General features: G+C 34.9%; 2 protein-coding genes across 3 annotated transcripts in view; both read right to left on the reverse strand.

Annotated features, from left to right (window-relative positions):
- LOC107673435 (VIP36-like protein) lies at nucleotides 1-4,281 on the reverse strand. Of its 2 annotated transcripts, none has more exons than XM_016467033.1 (8): nucleotides 4,046-4,281; nucleotides 3,226-3,344; nucleotides 2,973-3,090; nucleotides 2,796-2,878; nucleotides 2,543-2,704; nucleotides 2,203-2,317; nucleotides 1,490-1,609; nucleotides 1-1,268 (listed from the first exon to the last, which is right to left on the reverse strand). In XM_016467033.1, exons 1-8 carry the CDS (start codon nucleotides 4,248-4,250, stop codon nucleotides 1,186-1,188), a joined length of 1,005 nt encoding a protein of 334 aa, XP_016322519.1. In that variant the 5' UTR covers nucleotides 4,251-4,281; the 3' UTR covers nucleotides 1-1,185. The 2 variants fall into 2 exon arrangements, with proteins under 2 accessions (XP_016322519.1, XP_016322518.1); XM_016467032.1 differs by having other exon boundaries at nucleotides 1-1,328.
- A 4,254-nt stretch (nucleotides 4,282-8,535) lies between these two features.
- The window catches only part of LOC107673359 (discoidin, CUB and LCCL domain-containing protein 1-like), a 15,143-nt gene continuing 11,685 nt past the window's right edge, over nucleotides 8,536-11,993 (reverse strand). The window contains exon 11 of the mRNA XM_016466907.1: nucleotides 8,536-8,639. Coding sequence (XP_016322393.1) covers nucleotides 8,536-8,639 — 104 coding nt within the window. The remainder of the gene's footprint in view (nucleotides 8,640-11,993) is intronic.

The raw sequence follows: 11,993 nt of genomic DNA on the forward strand, positions 1-11,993 counted from the left end.
TAATCTTTAAATGTTTAATTTAGACGTTTCAACATTCAACATGTTGGTGACAACCATGAAAACATCAGTTTGTTACAGCAGCTTGCTCAATCACTGAGTTTATGAGAACAGCAATGTAATCTCTCCTAGTATAAAACAATTGACAAGCGACTACAAGTGATAGGAAAGACTGGAACATGGACAAAAGCAAAACCCCTTGCATATCTTTGCAATAGTGCAATTATTGAAAAAAAAAACAAAAAACCAGGAACTGTCAAACTGCTGCACCAGCTTTCCATCTCCACCTCTTTCCGGAAGATTTTAAGATACAGGAATAGACACGGCATCATCAATAAGATTATTAAACATAGTATTCAAATAAGGCCATGAAAACATGAAATATAAAGGTTTAACAGGAACTGTCAGATAGTGGTTAAATCATGACAAACCAAAGTAACTCCAGATAAGCTACATTTGGTCAAGCAGTTCAGTGCAGCTTTTGATACTTAAAACAGGATCACATATAACAAAAGACATCATATATATTACAAAACACATTTGGGAAAACATTCTTCACATTCACATTGATGGTTGTTACTGTCTGTTTATAACAGTACAGTTGGGCAGCATTACTTATGTAAGGATGAAAATCAAGTTTAATCAATTTGACATAAGTTAAAACATGATCATCTCATCAGCTGTCAGCAGTCGTGACAGATGGAGGTCAAGGTCAGGGTGATGTTCGTATTTTCTTTTGATTCATCTCTGTCCAAATTGAAAGCAAAACACAAGGGCTTTTGGGATTACAATAGACAACCTGAGAATACAACAGTTTGTTAAACTATTGTGTCTCTGTACATGCTGTCACACATAATTCTCGGTGTTGCCTCTGGGTGAAAGGCCAAGGTCAGTGTAACTGGTACAAAAATACAGCAAACGCACACAAAAATCCGAAGAGACCTTCAAAAACAGATGCACACCCATTCAAATACTCTTGAACAGTTTTTTTGAGATCATAATCATGATTGAGGTGGTTGCTTTTCACTTGGAGAGGTCAGGTATGGCTTTTAGTTCAGCGTTGGCCTTCAGGTCCTTCCTGTTTGGAGCAGAGGTGAGGACCAGAAGCGGCCCATTGCAAAAATGCCAGTCACACTCATGTTGGATCTCTCGTCCCATTTCCTTCCTGTCACTTGCTCTTCAATTTGCTCAGTAGAAGCGTTTGCGGCGGTTCTCTTTATAGTGATTATATAGAAAGAGAATAACCACTACTACTACAACCAGCACAACGACTGAAACAATGAAGAGAAAGAAGGTGGTGATGATGCTCCTTCCTTCATCCTCCACAAGAACTGTGTCAAGAAAACATAAGATGTTGTAAGATACAAACATTTGTGCTTATCTGTAAAATATCATATGTGACACTGGACCACAAAACCAGTCTTAAGTCGCTTGGGTATATTTTTAGCAATAGCCAAAAAAAGGTGTAATCTTATTGTTACTAGAGCATTACCATTAGGGTTCACTCGGTAGTCTACACTTGGCAATGTGATCTCCTGCTGGTCCTCTTCCTCTTCAGGACTCCGTTCCACTGTAAGCTCATAAAGCTTGAAGGAGATCAGGTCATGGTTATCTAGAAACAAAACGTGCAAAAAATGAATAAATAAAATTACAAATAAATAAATAAAATGCTAGTAATTCCTATCAGTTATAAAAAAAATAACATTACATCTAAAGAACGTAAACCACTATGTTTCCATTTCCAGAGAACAACAAAATTATTTTACATTTATTTTATATTATGTAGCTAAGTATACTAGCAGTGATTGGTTTACTGGCCCTTGTTTCTATCATTTCCATCAAGTAATTTTCAACATTAGAGAAGATGTGGAGCTCTTGAACTGGTAAATGGAAACATATTTTATTATCTATCATGTTTTTAATGTAAAATACATAAGAGCAAAAAGCCTCTCCAGACTCTCTTTTTTGTGAATGCAGACAGATATTATATTGCTCTTAAAATTGATTACTATGACTGATGAAAAAATATTGGGTGAACTGATTGCAATCTTGTTTAATATACAAACTGATATTATAACTTAGTTTATGTTTTTTAATTAGTGTAACATTAATTCTATGGAAATTTTAGGACTGGCCCGAAATGAGTATGATCTGCATAAGATCTGAATATCTGCTGGACTAAAATGGAGTGACGCTGGTCCAAACCTGATAAATCTCCAGTGGCTGATGAAGCGCCGAAGTAGTAACCTTGTGGCAGCCTCACTCCAGGCATATCCAGGCAGTCCTTCCACTCTTGCTTCCCCTCGATATCTGTCATCACCTGAAAGGCAGAACAGCAAATGAAGGTGCATACAGAACTAAAGGCTGCTTTCCAACATCCGTCTAAACAACACTTCCTTAATCTCAATCATCAGAAGACAAGCACATTTAACCTCTCCCTTGTTACGAGCATCAGCTTAGCAGTATGAAAGACTGGTTTAGCAGTGTATGCATGTATTTGTCTTTGTCTGAACTAAGAAACACAGAATGTAAAGATGTTTCTTACTGTGAGTCTGTTCTTCATGTATCTGATCAGGAGGAATGTGTCATATTCAACATTACGAACGTGAACAGCGCAGCCACCAAGATCAGTAGGCCGTCCGTCACGGTCATGATCATATGCAACACTCCCGTTCCCGACAATCGCAGAGATAAAAGGAAACGTTCTCTGAATGAGAGACAGAAATTAAACAGGTTAGATTATTATTGTTTTTAACAGGTGAAAAAAAAAATATATATAAATAAATGTGGTGATATACCTCATGCTGCTTGTCATCATTAGGATAAGTGTCTACAAAAACACCCAGACCTGTAAAAAAGTTTGCGTTTCCAAACACTTGACCTAGAGGAAAACACAGAATATAAAAAAAATTGCATCATAGTCATATCACGGAGTATCAATATTTTGAAGATTTGCAATATTGATGATCTCGTACCATTTTGCATTCGCTCTTTGGTCAGCCATATTGCAAGGCCGTCCCCATTCAGGTTCTTCTTGCCCTCACCATGGATCTTAAATTGTACTCGGAGCTCCCAGTCCCTGAGGTAACAGGGCTGCACACACAAACACACTGATGAACAAGCCTGACTATTACCCATTATCTCAACAACCTCTTTGTCTAAAAGGGTGCTGATTAATAGCTTTGTCTAATTGGTGGTGTTTCAGGTTTTCTTGTCATTCAGACTCACAATACGACTCCATACAGCTCCTTGTCTGCTCTGCAAGTCTGGTGTCAGCCGTATGTGTTCAGGCATGATCATGGTGTTTCCCATGAACTCCCAGTGTGAGGAGCTGGAGGAGCCCAGTCCTGTGTACATACATCAACATTTCACACAAAATGTATATGCATACTATATATATATATATATATATATATATATATATATAGAAAACATTTATTTATCTCCCTCAAGCTGTAACTTGCTAGTAAACGCAATGGATAGTTCAAGATAAAAGTTGCTATAAATAAACCTGGATATACACATATGTGATGCGATATAAGAGATATCTCTTCAGTCAACATTTGACTGCATCCCAATAAAAAAAAAAAAGCTTTCTCTTTACTTGTTCCTTGTCTAGCTTGTACTAATCTGAACTGAACTTTGTATAACGAGCACTTCCTGTGTTTATTTGCCTCTTTATGATGAACGTTGTATTCCTAAATTGTCAAGTCGCTTTGGATAAAAGCGCCTGCTAAATGAATAACTATAAATATTAATGTAATAAATACACAGAGTGCATATTGTTTAATAAAGCATATGAACCGGAATATCTATAACTGTCCTGCATTTCCGCCCTGTGGATTTGTGACTAAATCACTGCAGTTGCGAGAGCAAGAAAAGGGCAACAAACAATACCAAAAGAAATAAAGGACACAGTGGTCCTCCTAACTGTAAACCTGTGGTCTCATTTAAATATTTTCTTTCTAACTATTTGACTTAAAAACGGGTGTAACTTCTGGCAGGGCACCGGTTTGTCGTCACTGAGGGAACAGGAATTGACGCTTACCTTGGTAAGGCTTACTCAGCGAATACTCTCGCTTGAGAAATTCGTAAGTGGTATCTTCATATGTGTTTTCGCCTGAGCTACTACTCGTAAAAGCGAGTATTAATACGAATAACGTAGATAATCTAATTTTGTTTGCCAGACTGTACGGTAAATCCATTACTGTTGCGTAAATAGTCCCGTTCAACTTCATCACGATGGTCGCCATTTTTCCTCGCTCACTTCAAAATGCCCGCCCCTTGCCGCTATTCGTCTATTTTCATTCGTGCTCTGCAATAAGTGGTTTACAATATTGTCAATCATTTTTTCGACCAATCACCGTTTTCCATGCATTACGTTTGGTGAGTATGTGTGCCAATAAAGTAAGTGAATCCTGAGAAAATATAATGCTAAAAGTTATTTAAAATGCTATTTTAAATCTGAGTTCTAAATCTAAACTTAAATCCAGATGTTTATATTTAATTTACCTATCTGTACTATTACGCAAATTGTCATATCCCTAGGCTGTGTTTGTTTGGCAGATAAGCAAATGTTTGTTATTCAAATAAACTGAATTCTAAGCTCACACTTTTTACTTCAAAAAGTGCTCCACACTGGCGTATATTTAGGCTTTATTGTCTGGTTTTTTTTTTTTTATATTGCACAAATGTGATGATATTTTGAGAAATTAAGAGGGTTCTGACCTAGTTATTTTAAATCAGCATTCAAAGATCTTTAAAAATAAATGTCAAAATACTCTACATTTTAAACATTAACATAGCCTAAGTTAAGTTCTGTGCATATTCGTCTGGTGAGCAGATATAACATAAGTCGCTTCTTAAATTGCATAGGCTGCTTAAGGAGAAATCGATCCGTACAAGACATAGAAATGTATAGTTCTTGTGGCAGAATTTCAGTTGTGAACAGTCCATGTCCATTTATTGTTGTTAATAAAATAAGTGCCTAAAGACTCGATAAGCAGTTGATTAAACGTGCTCTTCTTGCTACGGAAGTAAACTAGCACACTCACTGCTGCAGTCAGACACAATGATGAATTATCCTAATGTTATATGGTTTTTGATTATTACGAAATAAATGCAATCCATCTTGTAGAGAGGCCTTTGACATTTCAAACTGTCTGCAGTTTAATTTACTCTCCACTAGAGGTTACTAGAGGACTGGAATTGCTTGCTCACACCGCTTGTATTTTGAGTTACAGATTTTTTCACCTTCTATTATTAGTTATACACTCTGCACACAAATCCAGTGTTGCCAATTTAGCAATTTTGTTGCTAAATTTAGCAACTTTTCAGACTACCCTAGCAACTTTTTCTTCCAAAAGCACCTAGCAACAAATTTAGCAATTTTAAAAATTGATTTGGCAACCTTTAGCAACTTTTGATAAGTGACTCAGACAATAAAAAGGCACACATTTTCCATCCAAATTACACAAAAAGAGGAAACCACAGATGCCTAGCAGTACACACATCACGTGAACTGAGTTAGCTGCTATTTGCAATTGTTCAATTTAATAATAACAATAATAATTGAATAATTTGATAATTGAATAATTGTTCATTTATGATACACTTTGTTAGTAGCTTGTACCTGCGATTGTTGATCAGTTAGTATACTGTAAGAAAAATTGAAAATCTTTCAGGACATTATCCATTATCAATCATCCATTGTAACCCGAAAACACAATGCGTAATTTAAAATGCAGGTAAAAAACCATTACGGAAAATTCTTTCATATTAACATAGTAGATTGTGCCTTATTTTTACAGACTTTTCTTAGAGTGTAGCATACTAACTAACTACTAATACACTGCTTAAAGCATATTAGTTGAGAATGTGTAGAATTACTAGTTTACTAGCTACTAAAAAAACTTAAATTGAAATCATTAAAAAAATGTGTACGTTTTCAATAATTCGATGTATTTAAAAATACAGTTATTTATATTTTAATATTATATCATGCATATTATTTTACAAACAAATCTAAATTAACATATATAAAATATATTTTTTGCTGAGATTTGATGATGTGACAATTTTGCGTCGTGATTACGCAATGACGTCATTGCGCAATGACATCACAACGTCATTTAGCAACTTTTAGCAACAAATCGACCATCCTTTAGCAACTTTCTCTGAAAATTAGTTGGCAACACTGCACAAATCCTTGCTACTTGTGGATTTCTTAAGCGCAAATTCTTCCTGTGTCACAAATCTACACAGATTTAAAACAGCAATGCGTAACTTAAAGGAGGGAATACCTTGACAAAATACTGGTGGCAGCATGAGAGGAGATTAATAGACCTGCATTTTAGCAGAGCAGTTCCTTCAGCTGTTTCAGAATATGATGTCTGGCCCATTTTGGTGGGTGTTCATGAAGTTATTAGGTTTCCTTGTTGAGTCCAACCTGTAACTGTATACAGTGGCAGGTCTCACTGACTGTGCTAGCAGACAGCATGCTGAAATAAAGTGTGGCTTGGAGTTTGATGCTCTTTAGACTATAATCAGAGGGAAACATGTTCACGCCTAAGCTTTCATACCTAATCAGGCAAGACAGAGAATACCATTTATACCAGCTCAGGTTACGTCACTGAGTTGCCCCCTCTGCTCTTCCCACACACTCTGTTTTCCTCTATCAGGCTTATGAAGGCTTGATTACCAGCACTGTAATGAGTACAACCCAGTTATGCAAGTCAAACTAAAATAAGTTAAAAATAAGACACTAAAAATAAAATAAAACAATAAAATGAAATAAAACAAAAATAAATAAAACGAATCTATGAAATTACAGTGAATCAGCAGTATTATTTAAAATGATATTATATTTATTTAACTTTTTTATTTTGTTTTACAACCAAAAAAATTCCTGATGAAGGTCATGCGACCGAAATGTAGTCAATAAATATTTTGATAATTTTTGCATAGATAGTGTGCGGGATTAGTCTTTTGCTTTTTAGTTTTTTGACCTGGTTGGTCTTTGCCTCCAACGCACCTATCTATTGTCGTCAGGTGTGCGGAGTTTAATTGTTAAATAATTTATCATGTAAAAATGTATAATTTAGAGATTTTATTAGAAAGTTCTGCTTTGCATGTAGCTTGATTGCATTTCTTTCTTATCAATTGGTGATAAGAAAGTGTTTTTCTCAGAAAAAGTTTTTAAGAAGAAAAACTGTCACAGATTAATTTTAATACAATATTCGAAGAAAAACTGTCACAGATTAATTTTAATGCAATATTCCGACCTTAAGAAGGGTAACAAAGTGTAGAAAATATTTGAATTAGTCATCATTTCTCTGTATATCACAGATATAAAATCAAAAGTGGAATACCCCAAGAATCTATGTGCATCCAAGAAAACGTAATATCATAACACAATTTAAAAAGGTTTTACAGCCAACCCTTTCTTTTAAATCTTTGAATCATGAATCTTTGCTTTTTTTGATCCTTGCATTTCTCTTTCTCTGTTCCATGATTAACATGTCTTGTCTTTGCCAGACCTTTTCATTCATTAAGATACAAGATAAGAAGGTGTAAAACTAGGATTATGGTGCCAGAAAATTCATAACGACCAGTTTCTGAGCAAAGGTATCCTAATTCAAAGTATGTTTCTCATTCTTGCTTACTGTACCACGGACGGACATCTGTTACAGAGACACAAAATGCCTTTGGAATCAACTAATTCATTCAGTCTATAGCCAAGACTTTTTCCTCTTTCTTGTTTGTACATACAGTTTTATTGATTTTGACACATTTATGTGATGTTTTCCTAGAAGAGAAGTGAAACAATTAATGCAGATATGGGTTGAGGAAGGTTTACCAGCAAGTAAATGTGTTTACCCACAAAAGTTTAACCCTTTAAAACGTTCTGTTGTCATTGAGTAAGTAGCAGCTGCTTCACTGGCCCTCATTCAGTGTAATCCATATTTGTGAGGTCAATATCACCTGCTGTTTTTATACTCCATCACCAATTACTCAGGCTCCATAATCCTGAATTTGAAACAGATCATTCTGCATCAAGCTGCACCTGTTCATATAGCACTGAGTTCGCTGAACACTTTATAACGAAGTGGAGTGTTTTAAAGGACATCTCCATTATATAAATGGTAAGTCTTTTGGATATATTTTGTTTTTAAAGTAGGCTACACTGAGATACACTCTTAAAAATAAAGGTGCTTCAAAAGGTTCTTCAAGCGATGCCATAGAAGAACCATTTTTGGTTCCACAAAGAACCATTCAGTCAAAGGTTCTTTAAAGAACCTTTGACTGAATGGTTCTTTGTGGAACCAAAAATGGTTCTTCTATGGCATCGCTTGAAGAACCTTTTGAAGCACCTTTATTTTTAAGAGTGTATGGCCCACCTGTGAATAATTTGATAATAAATAAGCCTTAATTCTCTTTCTATAGCGGGTGTCACAGGAATATCTGCAGTTTGTATATCTCAGCGCAGACAGCAGACATTAAGAACACCTTCAGACATAAATTTTGACGCTGTTTGAATCAAAAGCCGTAATTCGAGGCAGGAAAGGGATCTGCTTGAGGAATGATTGGCCTCTGTGCTGAAGTGTCCTCAGTGTGCCTCTTCTTCCATCGAGGTGTTTGTGCTGACAAAAGAAAACGGAAGAGAAAGAGTACATTTCCTTAATTAAACAGCACCGCTCCAAACCCATCCTCATCAGAATGTCTCTCTCAATCAATAATTCACACCAATGGTGATTCCTTAAGTGTCTGTTAGTCTGTGAAAGTGCATGTTTGTATTTATTTAATTAACGGTATCTAAATAATTAATTGTTATAGCTCTTATTTTATTCTATGTAAATAATATAAAAGTCATTCTAAAAGAATATTTTATTAAAATGAATGTTTTCATACAATTGCAAGTTTATAATTGAAATAGTTTATCATTTAAAATAAATATAAAACTGTGGTTAATTGGTTAACCTGCTGTTAAGCTAAGGAATATTAGTATAATATCTCATCACTATGGTTAACACTTATTTCCTGAATCATCAGGCCTTTATTCACTCCAGATCTGCTGTCTTCTCCCAGAGGAAGCCTCCACTCACCTATTATCTGTCTGCCGATTTTTACTGTTGACTTTGATCAATATGCCTCATTAACATTAAAGCAAGCCTGTCGTCTGCTCATTTTATTTATTTATTCCATCATACCGATGAATGTTGTGCTGACTGTCCTTTGGCTGTCTGGCTCTTTGACTTTTTTTCAGGGTAGAAACTTGTTTAAAATAAGACTTTTTCATGTTTTTGAAAGGTCTCTTATGCTCACCAAAGTTGCATTTATTGGATAAATAATATAGCAATACAGTAAACAGTAATAATAATAATAAAAAAAATATTACATTTTAAAATAACAGCATTGTATTTTAATTTATTTAAAAATGTCATATTTTCAGCAGTCATAACTCCAATCTTCAGTGTAACACAATCCTTCAGAAATCATTCTAATGTGCTGATTTGGTGCTCGAGAAAAAAATATCAGTGTTGAAAACAGTGATTAATATTTTTGTGGAAAGTAACATGATACATTTTCTTTTTCTCAGGATTCTTTGATAAATAGAAAGTTTAAAAGTGCAGCATTTATTTGAAATAGAAATCTTTTGTAATATTCATTTGTCTTTACTCACTTTTGATGCAGTCACGCCTCCAAGAATGCAATTGTTTTTAACACACACACACAAAAAAATATTTTCAGTTTTTGTAAAAGTGATACATCACGTGTATGTTCATTTTAGAGCCTTACAAATAGTATCCACAAATGTGTATGGAGAGCCACTTCAAAGAGAAGACCGTTTCCTTCTTAGAGTCAACAATGAGTCTAGTGAAGAAAAGCCACTGCTGTGCAGGGACTGAAACTAGAATAAACGGGATGTTGGGAGACAATTGTAGGTTTGATGACAGATTCACAGGCAGACATGACAAATTCCAAACATTTCTCGAGCTCTTAGATCCTACTGTGGTCTGAGTTCGACATGAAAACCTTCGTGCATGTGGTTCTGCACAACACAGTACAGAAGATACACAAACACACTCATACATGCAATGATCATGAATGCTCACAGATGTCTTCAGCACAAGCCAAAAATATGTTTGTTTTTTTAAATCAATAGTTATATGCATCAGTAAATTAAAAGTTTTTTTTTTTTTTTACAGTTTAGGTTCAATGTTAGTGTGTGACCTTAAAGAATGCATACCAAAATTTATAAACAAACACCAAAACAAATTAAAGGTATAAGAGTAATTATTGCTTTTTGTTTGAAGAGCTGGACACAACTATGTACTAGTCGACCGGACCTTCACAGACAGAATATTAAGGCTCTTATTTGTTAAAATTTTGTCATGACAACTTGCAATTACAACAATATCATTCAGCACATTAAACATTTGTAAACAACTACATTAGCCATAGTTAAACGGGTATCTTTTTTAAAATGAACAAATCTAACATTTTTTTTATGTAAAAAAAATTCAGTACACTGTACTGAAATCCATGATAGTTAAGCTTATGCCTTTCTGCCTTTCAATTCTTCTTTCACAGTGTACTTTGTCCTGACCCATACACTTTGGCAAATAAACACACCAAAGCCCTTGGACAGCTTAAATAAACATACTTTTATTGGCTTTATTGCATTGCAAAATCAATCCAGGCATTTTAATATAAAGGGAGTAAATCACTTGCCTGAAGCAAACAGAAATAGAAAAAAAAAATACAAGAGGCAAAGAGAAGGGAATCAATTTTCACACATTAGTTTCACACAACTATTATCTTATTAAAAATATATGACAGAAGCCTCAAGGTCTTTCCGTATGACATGGAACAGTCTCCTCTGAAAAAAAAAGAGGTATAGATTGCATGAAATGAATGCTATATGTGACCCTGGAACACAAAACCTGTCTTAAGTCGCTGGGGTATATTTGTAGCAATAGCCAAAAATACATTGTATGGGTCAGAATGATTGATTTTTCTTTTATGCCAAAAATCATTAGGATATTAAGTAAAGATCATGTTGCATGAAGATATTTTGTAAATTTCATACTGTAAATATATAAAAACGTAATTTTTGATTAGTAATATGCATGGCTAAGAACTTCATTTGGACAAATTTAAAGGCCATTTCCTCAATATTTAGATTTTTTTGCACCCTCAGATTCCAGATTTTCAAATAGTTGTATCTCGGCCAAATATTGTCCTGTCCTAACAAACCCTACATCAATGGAAAGTGTATTTATTCAGCTTTCAGATGATGTATAAATCTCAATTTCGAAAAATTGACCCTTATGACTGGTTTTGTGCTCCAGGGTCACATATGAGAGACAAATCAAAACTGTTTCCTGTGTCAATCACGGAAAGATATAATTTCAAAATAGCGTTCCCAAAACTACAAGCTGTTTGAGGTCACACTGTGAGCAGTCATTTTACATCGGACGGGTCTGGAGTTTGACTGGGACACTCCAGGGCATGAAACGGGCTGATGGACCACAAATCCCCAAACTTAAACTAAACTAAGAGAGCCAGAGCGGCTGGACAGAGGTGTGTTAGAGGGCATGCGGGAGCATCTGGCAAAGCGAGATGAAAGAGACGAGAGTTCGGGACTGCGAGCGACAGCTGGAGTAACCCTCTGTAAAACTGACCTCACTTCCAGCACACAGCATCATTACCCTACAGATCAAAGGCTAATTAAGCAACACCTGTGACCGTCCCAATCAGCTGCTTCTCATCCACACACATATACATAGTCTTTGCTTATTCAGCTTCCAAACCAATTCTCTCATTTCAATATACCTTTTGGTGTACTTGGATACAAACTATTAAATATGAATGTTTTATTAATATATTAATAATTATCATCCATTCATATTATTACAATAATGTTATATATTATTAATTAAACAATATCTACAGTTTTTAAATTATTTTAACTTATTAAAAACACACACACA

Source organism: Sinocyclocheilus anshuiensis, unplaced genomic scaffold (genome assembly GCF_001515605.1).
Source record: "Sinocyclocheilus anshuiensis isolate Anshui unplaced genomic scaffold, SAMN03320099.WGS_v1.1 scaffold508, whole genome shotgun sequence".
NCBI classification, from domain to species: Eukaryota; Metazoa; Chordata; class Actinopteri; order Cypriniformes; family Cyprinidae; genus Sinocyclocheilus; species Sinocyclocheilus anshuiensis.

What these genes read in the sequence shown, in the direction of transcription:
- LOC107673435 (XM_016467032.1), bottom strand. Translation starts at nt 4,250, where the DNA reads ATGGCGACCATCGTGATGAAGTTGAACGGGACTATTTACGCAACAGTA. An exon ending in ACATGAAGAACAGACTCACA is followed by an intron (nt 2,318 to 2,542) that starts GTAAGAAACATC and finishes TCTGCCTTTCAG; the next exon opens with GTGATGACAGATATCGAGGG. An exon ending in CTACCGAGTGAACCCTAATG is followed by an intron (nt 1,329 to 1,489) that starts GTAATGCTCTAG and finishes TTCTTGACACAG; the next exon opens with TTCTTGTGGAGGATGAAGGA.